Genomic DNA, 13,484 nt, shown 5'->3' with positions numbered 1-13,484 from the left:
GGCTGCCTCTGTACACAGGTGCTTAGAACTTTTGATTCGATAATCAGTTCCAACTGTACTGAAGAGCTGGAGAATGCTGGCATTGAGGTGCTGAAGTACTCCCAGGTACGGCTGAGCCCTGGGCGAGCTTGCCACCCTGGTCGTCTATCTGTCCTGCACCCCACTAGTTTCATCAACACAAATTACATCTACCCCAGTCGGTTTATTCCTTTCTAGAGTGCTTCCAAGTCTTTTCTTTATCCTAAGAAACTGTATTTCACATCGATGTTTTAATGAAGTCTAAGGTATAAAAGATTAGGAATCTGGTAGTTGAATTTACTTTAGTTGGAACTAAAACTATAATTTTTGTGCTCCAAGTCATCATTGGGGATCTCCGTGATGGTCCAGTGGCTAAGACTACACTCCCAGTAGAGAGGGCCTGCTTTCGATCCCTGGTCAGGGAGTTAGGTCCCACATGCCGCAATAAAGATCGAAGATCCTGCATGCCGCAAGTTAAGACCCAGAACAACTAGATAAATATATGATAGATAAAATAATAAATGTTTTTAAAAAACCAAAGTCTTCATTGAACATCCTTATTTTTCAGGTTTATACTTTTTTTCAGGAAATATTATTATGGAATCTCTTTTGAAAGCATATCATTGAGTTTTGTAGATGAAAACAATGACAAAGTGACTGTGTATATATATATGTGTGTGTGTATATATATATATATCTTATTCTCAGGGAATCACCTACTTGTCATATTTTTTTCCCTGAGTATGAGCCTTGTAAAAATGATTTCCCCCCCTGCAAAGCTTTGTCCTTTCAGCATAGGCCATATCATAAGTAAAATAATAAATCTGAAGTTGCTTTGTAAATGCTGAAGTCTGGACTGGTGGTGAAAGTCAACATCAGAATCCCCTTCGGACTCTCACTAAACTTTATATGTCCTTCACCCTCCTTACCTAATCTTACCCTCCTCCCCAATCGGTAAGAGTGTCCTGGGAGAAGCAAGGATTGTGCAGTTTAGAAAATTCTTAATGAAGCTGCTACAGCCCATTTCCTCCCCCAACTCCAGCTACAAATCACTGTGCTTAGATTTGTGATTTAAAATTCTATCACAGCTTTGAAGTACACTTTAAAGTACTTTGTTTTTAAGCTGAAGTGTTAGGGTGTTGGCATGAGTTGACATTTCTGGCCACTGGCTGTCTGATTTGGGGTCACTGAGGATACTGTCTTGGCTCCAGAGAGTTCTAGTGTGGGTGGCCTTTGGGCAGAAGTAGAAGTGACTCAGTGGTAAAGAGTCTGCCTGCCAAGCAGAAGATGCGGGTTTGATCCCTGGGTCAGGAAGATCCCCTAGAGAAGGAAATGGCAACCCACTCCAGTATTCTTACCTGGAAAATTCCACAGACAGAGGAGCCTGGCAAGCTACAGTCCTTGGGGTCTCAAAGAGTCAGACATGACTGAGCACACACACTGAATCCTGACTCATTTGCAGGATTCAGTGGAGAGTTTTTAAATGTTAAGAATTCTAGTTTCAAAAAAAAAAAAAAAAAAGAATTCTAGTTTCTTGTTTATTTGCTTTCCTTCCCATTCCCCACACCCCCAGTTAATAACTTGTATTTGCCGATAGGTCAGGGAAGTTAAAAAAACTTCTTCGGGCCTGGAACTCTGCATGGTTACTTCGATTCCTGGTAGGGAACCCACCTTCACCACTATTACAGATGTTGACTGCCTGCTCTGGGCCATTGGGCGGGACCCAAACTCCAGGGGCCTGAATTTAAACAAACTGGTAAGTGACCTAGTCTGCCTATGACCTTCTTCCCCTCACCCCAGTTTTATTGAAAAATAGTTGATGTATATCCCTGTGTAAGTTTAGTGAATACAGCATGATGATTTGATTTACGTGTATTGTGAAATGATTACCACAGAAGGGTCAGCTCACATCCATCTTCTCATACAGATACAATAAAAAGAAAGTAGGAAAGAAAAAAGGAAAAATTTTTTCTGTGTACGTTGAGAACTCAGAATTTACATACACTCTTCACAGCAGTGTTGTCTATAGTCATCGTACACTGCATCCCTAATACTTACGTTGTAACCAGAAGTTTGAGCTTTTTGACCTCCCTTCTTGCCTAAAACATTCTTGAATCAGTTGGTAGTCCTGTGGTTTCCCCTAATCCAGTCCCAGACCCCCCAAAACTTGAGTGGGTTCTGTTCGATTCTTTTCATTTCATGTGTCTAATTTGTCATCAAGTCCCATTGCTTCTGCCTTGAAAGTTTTAAAAAGTTTTTTGTTTTTTCCATTTCTAGTGTCCTCACTCTAGATCAGGTCATTGTCTTGCTATTTCCTGACTAGCCTCCTCCTCACAGATTTCCTTTGTCCTCTGATACCTGTCTCCTTAAAGCCGGATAATTATCCCTTCCCGCCTGCGGCTCTCATCGTGATAGATGGGTGTGTGACTTGTCCGGGGCATTGTGGCACCCAGGGATGGGTGCGCCTGCGAAGCTGACCCACCAGTGCCTTCATTCTTACGTGTCCTTTTAAGTTTTAAAAGACAGTCTGGTACAGTAGCCTGGGGTGTGGGTCCCAGTGTTTGACCCAATTTTGAACCTTATACCAGTTTCTTGGCCTTAGGCAAGTCTCTTAGCTACTGTTTAAGTTTCAACTGCTTCATAGAAATATGGAAATAAAAATAGTACTTGTCACATTGGGTTAGAGAGAAAGTAAATGAGGAAGTGCATGCAAAGTAACTTGCCTAGAAGCTGGCCTATAATATGAACTCAACAAATGTTAATCAGCTGCTGCTGATGGTGAGGATAATGATAATTGTTGTGATATGCTATACTCTTCTAGTAAAAATAGAATATTTTATATATTTGGTGGAGGTTTATATGGGGTGGCAAAGAGTCAGACACGACTGAGTGACTTTCACTATGTATTTGATGGAGCCTCTTGAGTAGTGTGTGACAGTTTGGTTTATATTATAATATTAGTATCTGTTTTAAGTTCCATCTCTTTTTCATTTCACTAAAAGGCATTTTTTATAATTAAAAAGAATAAAATATCCAGGGACATGTTTTACTTGATTTTAATCTTATTATTCAGTGAAACTTAGTAAAATTTGTAATCTGTTTATATTAATGAAGCTATTCATTCAGTTTTTCACCTTTCAGGAGATGTTGTGCCATTGTTCAGACCTAAACATTGCAAGTCCAATTTTCAACTGTATTTGCTGAATTTTTAAAAAATGAGGCAAAAATTTTCCCTCAGTTCAGTGTTGATATATTTTTAGACTGCAAATTGAATGATTACTTTGCATAAGTCTTGGCAACGTGGTACTAGCCTCCTTTGATCTTTAAAAAAAACTTTATTGGCGTAGAGTTGATTTACAATTTTGTATTAGTTTCTGCTGTACAGAAAAGTAAATCAGTTTTACGTATACATATATCCACTCTTTATGTTAGAGTCTTTTCTCATATAGGTCATTGCAGTGTATTGAGGAGAGTTCTCTGTGCTATACTAACCTACTTTATTCTTGCCAACAACTGTTTTAGGGGTAAGGATGAGGAGCCCAGGGGCACAGAGATAAGAAATTGTCCACCAGGCTTGTAAACTCTGCAGGGAATAGAGATGTCTGTATTATTTACCACTGTATCCACAGTGACTACATTAATGCCTCATTTAGAAGTGCAAGTGTTTGTTGATAAATGGGAGGTCTCATAACTATCAATAGTCAAGTGGCAGAGCTGGAACTTCAGCCCAGATCTCCATGTTCCAAAGGCTGTACTCTTCACCACTACACTACCTTCTCCCTAAGCCTGCTGCCTCTCTACTTCTCATCTGGGGATATATACACCTGGGATCTGCAAAACTACAAGATGAGCATCACACATCTTTTTGGAGCAAAAATTCAACTTGACGTATAGGCAAAAAAATTTGGTTAAAGGCAGCATTGATATGTTTTAGAGTAGAATACAAAAGCAAAATTTCAACTTGACGTATAGGCAAAAAAATTTGGTTAAAGGCAGCATTGATATGTTTTAGAGTAGAATACAAATTTTGCTTGGGTTTTTAAAGATAAAACTGTAAACTTCAACGAAATCTGCTTTTGATTACTGCTTCAGGCTATGCCCGTCTGATGTATGAGTTAGCATGCTTCAGGAGCAGTGCTTCCAAGGGAAAAATTGAAAATCACTGTCTTAGATGGACTCCACAGGGATGCCAGTTTCCATGTCTGACAGCTGAGTGATTCCTTCTCAGGCTTGCCTGGCCCACTGAATCGTACAACGCAAAGGCAAATCCTGTTAAAACTCCTCAAAAGTGGATAAAATACTTACCTTTTAAGTCCAATGAAAGATACCCAACTTGCCAACTTGCAAGGATGCTTTTCATCCTGTGGTTGAGTCTTGTGGTTTCTTAGAGATTCAGGCTGAAGAGGTCCCTGGAGTGAGGCGGATCCAGAGATGTCAGCTGTTTTTTTTTTTAGATGGGCCAAATACTTAACCTGACGTCCCTTTACAATTTTAGGGGATTCAAACTGATGACAAAGGTCACATCATAGTAGATGAATTCCAGAATACTACCGTAAAAGGTGTCTATGCAGTTGGGGATGTGTGTGGAAAAGCTCTTCTTACTCCAGGTAATGTTTCTTCTTTTGGGGGGGTAAGGGAGGCTCTGTGTGTTATAGAAAACTGTTGCGCTTTCTAAAGTCAAATCAGCTCAAGCAAAGTTAAAAAGATGGGTGCCTTTATGATAAAAATGTTTTGAAATGGATGTTGGTTGGGTACCTGACATTTTCTGAATAAGTTCCATTTTTACTTGGAGAATGCTTTTAGTAGTATTCAATTTTCTTTATTAAAAGATTTTAAAAATGCTTAGCGAAGACTGAAACTTTTGTACCGATAATACAGTCACCCTCTGAACAGTGCTGGAAATTAGAATCTGAGTTGTGTTCGTGGAAGGAAGTGGCCTTGGGAAGTAGTGATTTGGAGTGGCTTTCTTATATTTTTATAAGAAAATATATATTTTAATCTTATATATTTCTTACATACTATTTAGTCTTTTAAAACATTTTTATTGGGGTGTAAGTGATTTACAGTTTTGTATTAGTTTCAGGTATACAGCAAAGTGAACCAGTTATACATATATACGTTCTTTTTCAGATTCTTTTTCCATATAGGTCATTACAGAGTACTGAGAACAGTTCCCCGTGCTTTACAGTATATTCAGTTCAGTTCAGTTGCTCAGTCGTGTCCAACTCTTTGCAACCCCACGAACTGCAGCACGCCAGGCTTCCCTGTCCATCACCAACCCCTAGAGCTTGCTCAAACTCATGTTCATCAAGTCGGTGATGCCATCCAACCATCTCATCCTCTGTCGTCCCCTTTTCTGCCTTCTGTTTTATATATAGCGGTGTGTATATGTTAATCCCAATCTCCCAATATCCTGCCCTGACTATTTAGTCTTGATAAAACTAAGATTGATCCCCATCCCCTGAATCCCACGCTTCAGCCTGTTGCCTGAGTTAACTGGTGTTGCTTCAGGCTCTCTACCCGCTTCTGTTAGCAGCATCCCTGCATCAGCTTCATTCTGTCCCCTCTGGGGCCTCACCAGCCTTTCCACAATGGCCCAGTTCTTACTCGCAATGGAAACTTCTTGGTCACACACCCAAAGCCTTTCACCGCCTTTAGGAAGCTCTCTCAACAAAAGCAAAACAAGCAAAGTTTCAAAGACTTCATAACATAATTGAACAGCCAAATGTTTTGTCGAAGTGAAGAAAATTTCTTCGATATCCTACTGATGCCTTACTTTGGAAAAAAACTTTTTGTCAATTTGAAGTCAATAAAATTAAAAACCAGTGCTTATATTGAACTCAGGCATGGGTTCTAAAAGACTGTTAGGAATAAAAACAGGCTAAGGAAGGTAAACTTTTTAAAAACTTAATAAGAAATAAAAATAATTTTTAAAAGACACTTAAGATATTCCTGTGAAGTAGCTGATTGTAAAGTAGAACTGAAGATGCTTGAAATAGATGCTTGAGATGGTTTGCTCCGTAAATATTGTATCAAAAAGCTAACATCCTCATTAAGAGGTAACTGCCACTGGAAGAGAATAGGGTACATGTATATGTATATGTGTGGCTCAGTCCCTTTGCTGTCCATCTGAAACTGTCACAACATTGATAATCAGCTATCATGTGGGCTTAGTTGCCCAGTCGTGTCCAACTCTTTGCAACCCCTGCCAGACTCCTCTGGCCATGGAATTCTCCAGGCAAGAATACTGAAGGCATTCCCTTCTCCAGGGGATCTTTCCAACCCAGGGATCGAACTCAGGTCTCCTGCATTGCGGGTGAATTCTTTACCATCTGAGCCATCAGGGAAGCCCTTAATAAGCTATATTCCCATATGACATAAAAAGCTTAATTAAAAAAATAGGTAACTGCCTGATGTTTGCGAACTTGCAAATGTGTTTCTTGGATGTGGGGGGATTGTAATGGAATGTGTAGAATTCGTATAAGCAAGTTGTTTTGGATTGTTAACTTAGGCATCGATAGGTCTTTATTACATTGAACTGGATATTGTAATGAGCGTTGATGAAAAACTTAAACTTGTGTGTTAAGCCAGATGAATAAATGATTAGTAGAACAATTCTGCTATGTTAAAATGAACAATAAGCTAAACACTGATTTTAAAATATCTTTGTAGTTGCGATTGCTGCTGGCCGAAAACTTGCCCATAGACTTTTTGAGTGCAAAGAAGATTCCAAATTAGACTATGACAATATCCCCACAGTGGTCTTCAGCCACCCCCCTATTGGGACAGTGGGACTCACAGAAGGTAGGTGGCTAAAAACAAAGGTCATTTATGGTTTCTTCCCCTCCTCTGCTAACTTTAGCTAGGTGTCTATCAGCTGACTAAATCTATCTCAGCTCCCCAAATTATATTTCTTTTTATTGGGTTGGTTAAAAAATTCATTCACATTTTTCCATAAGATGTTACAGAAACACCTGAATGAACTTTTGGGCCAGCACAGTAGTTAGCTTCTTATCATATCTCCAGTTTCTTCCCCAGTTGTTACTACTTTGAAAGTATAATTCCTTTTCCCCACTCCATTTTATCTGTCTTGACTTTTTAAAGCTTTTTAGTTTGAACTAATTTCAAATTTAAAGAAGAGTTGCAGAAACACCAGAGGACTCCTGTCTGCCGATCATGTTTTTGCTTTATCATTTTCTCGCTGTTTGCACACACATACTTCAGTGTCTATTTCCTAAGAACAAGGCCGTTGCCTTACAGAGCAGTTTCAAATGAGAATATTTAAATACATGCAATATTATCTAAACTTTAGACCTTACTCAAATTTCACCAATTACCTCAAATAATTTTATATTTATCATTTTCCCCCAAGTCTTGGATTTATTCTAGAATAGTACAGTATATTTAGTTTTCAGACCTCTTTGGTTTCCTTTAGTCAAGAGACAGAATTCCTTAGCCTGTCTTTTGTCTTTCATGATATTGACATTTATGTTGTAGAATGTCCTTCCTTGTCATTTAGAGTAATTTTCCTTCATGACTTGATTCAGGTTATGTATTTCTGGCCATCTCTCTGACTGCTCAGTGGAATTGTTTCAGTTTCTGATAGGTGCTTTTTCCCCCCTGCCTTACAGATGAAGCCATTTATAAATATGGAAAAGAAAATGTGAAGACTTATTCTACCACCTTTACACCAATGTATCATGCAGTTACCAGAAGGAAAACAAAATGTGTGATGAAAATGGTTTGTGCCAACAAAGAGGAAAAGGTATGGGCCAAGTCCAGTAAGCTAAAGAGTGTCTTCAAGATTGGCAGGGGTGGGGGGTGTTTTCGTCAGGTAGGAAGGGAAGAGACCCAATCATTAAGCTTTTTCTGGTTCAGCCAGCACAGTCGCACTTTTATCTGTCTCTCTATATTGGAGTTATTCATAATATTTCACATAGAAAGAAGGTTCCACTGCTTTGAAAATGTAAGGTGGAGAGGAATTCCCTAGCAGTCCAATAGTTAAGACTTGGCTCTTTCACTGTTGGAGTCTGGTTGCAGAACTAAGATCCCGCAAGCTACATGGTTTGACCCAAAAAAGAAAAACATAAGGGGAAAAGGATGTCATTGACCAATAGGCCAGAACAGATAGGCAACTCAGAAGTATTGGTAAATGCAAGAATTTAATGTAAGAAGTTTAGATTTAACGTAACCAATCAGTGAGGAAGAAGTTTATTTAGTAAAATGTTCTGAGATAATCAATTATCTTTTATGGTTTAACGTTTTGAGGAACTGCCAAACTGTTTTCCAAAGTGACTGCACCGTATTATGTTCCCTTTAGCAACATACAAGGGTTGCAGGTCCTCTTTACCTTCACCAACACTTGTTATTGTGTTTTTTTTTTAATTGTAACCATCCTAATTGATGTGAAGTGGTATTTCATTGTGATTTTGGTTTGAAGTTGAACAGTTTGGTGTTTTGTGTTTTGTTTTTTTTTTTAATAACTTTAAAAATGGGTTTTGTTTTGATATTAGGTCAGCTTATTGGGCTTTTCTATAAATTGAGTTAAATATTAAGGTAGAACTTAGCAATATGCCTTGGGAACATGGCTCTGTGAGAAGTGATACCTGAAGATTCAGATGTAGTTTCCAACTTTTCTTATTAAAAAGGACATAGTTTGTATCTGAATCAGTGTCCCTTAAACTGAAAGCCACAAGACAGGCCCTGGCTTATAAAAATCAATGTCACTGACAGTTAACAGAGGCAGAGAATCAGTATGAAGAGAAGTAAGTAGTTTGGCAGCAAAATAAAAGTTGCTGTTTCTTTCCCTGAATGTTCTCAGTAGCGTGAGATGTCTAGTTATTGAAACAGTGAGGTCCTTACTTACCTCTTCATACCCGTTATTTCTTTATACCATTTATCATTCATTCATTTGGTAACATTACCTGATAGTGAGCTAAAGGCTAAGAACTGGGATATGAACAGAAATAGCTTAAGACTCATGCCATCACCAGAAGCTGTTTGTGAATTCAGTTTAGATCACAGTATCTAAAAATTTAGCCATGTTGAATATATACAGTATATGATTTGGGATTTCTTTGTCTTACATTGAGATATAGTTTTTCTCAACTGTTAAAAATATGTATATGTAACATAAAATTTGCATCTTAACCATCTTTAAGTGTACTGTTCAGTTATACTAAGTATATTCCTGATTTGTTTTGAAGCACAATATTTTTGTGGTGAAACTTTATATTCTCTAACTTTGTCTTTCAGCAAACTACTTACCCTAAAAATATTTGCTGGAGATGAACATTAACTAATTTTTAAATATATTTAGATGAATATTAACTAGTTTTTAAATATATTTATAAACCTCATTGGAAAGTGTGATTTGAAACAAATGCCTCTCGATGGTCATCTGTGCAGTCAGCCAGCACGTGTGGGTTGAGTGCCTCTAAGAGCTATCTCTGTGCTAGGCCAGATGGATAGAGTGGAAAGCAAAAGTGGACAGGGTCCCCTCCATCTAGAGATCAGTGTCTGCAGGGAAAGACGGACTGTAATTGTCCAGTCCCCAAGTAATACAACTTTGCAGTTGTGATAGAACCGTGATGGAGTAATACTGGGGCTGAGTGCTCACATGATGGATGGTTTAACTTGGTCAGAAAGGCAGGTGTAGCCGTCTGAAGAATGAAAGGACTTCAACACTCGAGAGGGGAGGAAAGAGTGTCCAGACAGAGGGAACAGCCTGTGTTCCATCAGCAGAGAGCGTGGTGAATACTCAGGCTGGGAGGAAAGCTGGTGAGGCTGGAAAGCGGAGAGCCTTTGGGAGAGCTGAGTGAGGTGGGCAGTGGAGGGAGGTTGGGGCAGAATTATGCAGGGCCATGTAGGCTGCTTTATGCTATATCAGGATTAGAGATGTAAGTTTCTTTAGAGGCTTGTAAATACTAGGTATCTCTCATGACTAATAAAAAAAATCATTAGTGTACAAATATGTGTGTGCGTGTGCACACGCACGTAGAAGGAGATTTATCACAAGGAATTGGCTCATGGAATTGTGGAGGTACAAAATTTTTTTCTTTTCTTTTGCAGGTGGTTGGAATCCACATGCAGGGAATTGGATGTGATGAAATGCTGCAGGGTTTTGCAGTCGCAGTGAAAATGGGAGCAACAAAATCTGACTTTGACAACACGGTTGCTATTCATCCTACCTCTTCAGAAGAACTGGTCACACTTCGTTGAGAACCCAGAGACTTATATGGCTGGCAGCTGGACCAGTAGACCTTCAGAAAGGAACCAAATCATCACGTTTACTTACTGTTCCCATTTTACGTATTTCTTTATCGTAATCAGAATCTTCCAGGTGTGGAAATTTTCAGTCAGCTTATTTATGTAATTAGAAACTTGTTTTGGTATTCAGGATTGATTTTTCACTTGGGCACATCTCTCAGTAATTACTGTTTGTTTTATTAATAGCTCTGGGCTGGCTGGTTTTTGTGTTTTGTTTTAGCTTCATCCCAAGTATAAAACTATATGAAGTACAGTTAAACAAATGTACCTGAATGAATATTGCTTGCTAATTTTTATAGAGGAAGATGACAGCTGCTCTTCACGTTTAAAGAATGCGAGTACAGAGTCATTTCGTTTTCTATGAAGCCAGTACTGTGCTCTGCATATTGCAAAGCTGTTTCAAGGATGTGAGTTTTCTCTAAAAACATATAACTTAAGAGGCATGCCTCCTGTATTTTATTCTTCCTTTTGTTCTAAATGATTTAAAATGATTCCTGTTAACTTTTAAGAGATGAAGTTCATCAAATTTGGGAAAGGTTTGAGGAGGCTGCTTGCGTGAGGGGCATTTGAGAAGTGATCCTGGCTTTCAGAAGGAGAGGGACTCAAATACTTCAAAAGTCCTTTCCTCTGCTAAGAGCTCATAGTTCAATGAATGGTTGCAATTTTTGTATGTGTTCTTGTCACTTTATTTTTTTTGAAAACTATTTCCAAAAATCTGAAAATAAAATCACAGTCTTTTCTTCTTATAAAATTTGTTATGAGTTAATGGGTAACAGTTCATTTTCTAAGAATATTTCAGATTGAAGGGTCAGATGGCCAAAGTGAGCCACGTTAAGTAGGGTTAAGGCCTTATGGGGGAGAAAAGAGATTTTGCTTTTATAAGACCAGAGACATAATAGAAACATTTAGTGAATATAATGGTTGAGAAATCATAAGTTTTTAGCATTTTATTTCCATTAGCCTTTACCAGCTAGGTTAGGTAAGCTGGTTACATTTTTCCATGGCTTTCCATAGTGATTTAGTGCTACTGACTTCTGTCATTAAGCTTTTACTGAATGTCTTTCTGGTTAGCCATGGCCAGGTTGCCGCTGCACTGACAGATTAGGTAGGTCCAGTCTCAACAAAAGAAAACTGTCACTAATAACCAGGTTATATATCTGTCATGTCGAGAAAACAGGGTCTAAAAACCTGGACCTGAACTGACATAATCACTGCCTATCTCCTCCACCAGCCAAAAGGTCGTGGCCTGCAGTCCTGGGCTCTGCTGACCTGGTGGGTTTCCTTTTATCTCGGGAGCCCGCTACACTGCCTTTTTTCTGGTTGCAGAGTAAACCAGCCTGGAAGTAACCTTTTCCAAGTGTTAGCCTTCTTTCTCGTTAGTGCTCAGCTCAGTCTAGCCTGCAAGCTGATCACCCAGGTTGCCAGTGAAGGCTCAGAGACACGAGGCGGCGTGGTGTAGGTGCTCAGTAGGGAGGAAAGCTGTAGTACTTGGTTTCTTAAAGTGACCAAATAGTCTAGCATAAGAGGGAGAATTCTACACAAATAACTGGGATTCAAAGCAGCGTGTTAAGCATGGAGTGACCGTATAATTTATTGACTAGAATGGGACACTTTGGGGAGTGGGAGGGGCACTCCTAATTAATTGGGACAGTAGACACAAATTTGTACTCTTGTGGGGAAAAGGGACAGTGCCATCCTAGTGAGGCTTTGGAGAGGTGGAAGGATACAAGTTCAGAGGAAGCAGAAACCAGCAGTTTGCTGGGAAGACAAAGAAAGAGGTGTGTAGGATTTGGAATTTGGGATTGTGGAGGAGGTCAAAGGATGTGGGAGGTACAGTGGGGCAGAGATGACCATGTATATGTGGGAAATGATAAAGTTCAACTTGACTGGAGCTGAAGAGCGTGTGTTAGCTGAATGTTTTAGCTGAATGTTCTTTCCCACTTGTTAAACCTGATGATCTGGTAATATATTGATACATAACAAACTGCCTGAAAACAGTTGCTTAACCTAGCAATCATTTTATTATACTTCACAATTTTGTGGGTCAGAAATTGGAGCAGGACTGAGCTTGCAAGGATGATTCTACTGTTGATATTGATAAAAATCTATTGGTGGTGTTCATATGGCAGATGGGCTGGTTTAGTGAGTCTAAAACAATCGTCCGTGTGTCAGACACTTGGACAGGGATGACTGACTGAAAGGCTGGGCTCAGCTGGGGCTGTCAACCAAACTGCCCACGTGTGGCCTCTCTAGCATGGCCGTCTCCAAGTTGATAGACTTGGATGGAAGCTCAGGGCTCCCAGAGATTGTTCCAGGATTCCCAGACAGGCACTGTAAGCCCTATGACCTAAGCTTGGAAGTTCTAGAATGTCGCTAATGCTATGTTTTATCAGTTAAGCAAGTCACAGAGGATTTAAGAGGGAGTGAGTTGGACTTCAACCATCATTGGGAAGAGTGGTAAATTTGTGGTCATCTGTAATCACACACACTAATGGCAATCTACTGATTTTACAATGCTTGACTAATGCTTCACCTTTGTGAAGACTTTTCTTTCATAGTCTAATGCATATGTATTCCCATAATTCCTTGTCACATCAGGCGGTCTACACTCTGTGTTCACCTCGTATAGGTCACTTTCTACTTAGTATCAATCATTTTCTGTATTCAGTTTCAGTTTTGTAATATTCCTGGTATATTATACAGCAAATTTGGCTGCACAAGGACAAAGGTAAGTGATTGTGTGATTTTTGAGACTAAGATCTATATTTAAAAAGAGCCCTGTAACCCTAACCATAACATTTTAATCCTCAACTTTTTTGTGAAAAATGGGTAGGCAGGATTTTCAAGCCTTCAACCTTTTCATGAATTTTTGTGTGAATCTGACCTCCAGGGAAAAAGGTAGATACAGAAAATGATTTCCATTATGCTCTACTCTGAGAAATACCGTCTTTTTTTGCCATTGCCATTGATACAACATCAATAAAGATCAAAGTCAACATTTTAAAGGTAAGAATGATTGTATACAGTCATTTCTAGATTTTATATAGTGTACTTTAAGTGCTATTTAATGTCTTAGGAGAAGTTTCCAAAAATGCTAGATGGTAGGTAGCACTGGCGTTAAATCTAGATTTTACATAAAAATTTTATGCAAACAATTCCCCTTAAGTTGTATAAGCAAACATTTGTCCATTTTGCAT

At 39.0% G+C, this 13,484-nt stretch overlaps 1 protein-coding gene across 1 annotated transcript in view; it reads left to right on the top strand.

Annotated features, from left to right (window-relative positions):
• GSR (glutathione-disulfide reductase) overlaps positions 1–11,041 on the top strand; it is a 42,212-nt gene extending 31,171 nt beyond the window's left edge. Inside the window, exons 8-13 of the mRNA XM_043893429.1 lie at positions 19–105; positions 1,616–1,774; positions 4,514–4,625; positions 6,691–6,822; positions 7,650–7,783; positions 10,090–11,041. Of these exons, the coding sequence (XP_043749364.1) occupies positions 19–105; positions 1,616–1,774; positions 4,514–4,625; positions 6,691–6,822; positions 7,650–7,783; positions 10,090–10,239 (774 nt within the window). The 3' untranslated portion in view covers positions 10,240–11,041. The remainder of the gene's footprint in view (positions 1–18; positions 106–1,615; positions 1,775–4,513; positions 4,626–6,690; positions 6,823–7,649; positions 7,784–10,089) is intronic.
• Positions 11,042–13,484: the final 2,443 nt, after the last annotated feature.

The sequence above is a fragment of the Cervus elaphus genome, chromosome 32, assembly GCF_910594005.1.
Source record: "Cervus elaphus chromosome 32, mCerEla1.1, whole genome shotgun sequence".
Classification (NCBI taxonomy): domain Eukaryota; kingdom Metazoa; phylum Chordata; class Mammalia; order Artiodactyla; family Cervidae; genus Cervus; species Cervus elaphus.
This window is presented reverse-complemented; position numbering and strand designations above follow the sequence as displayed.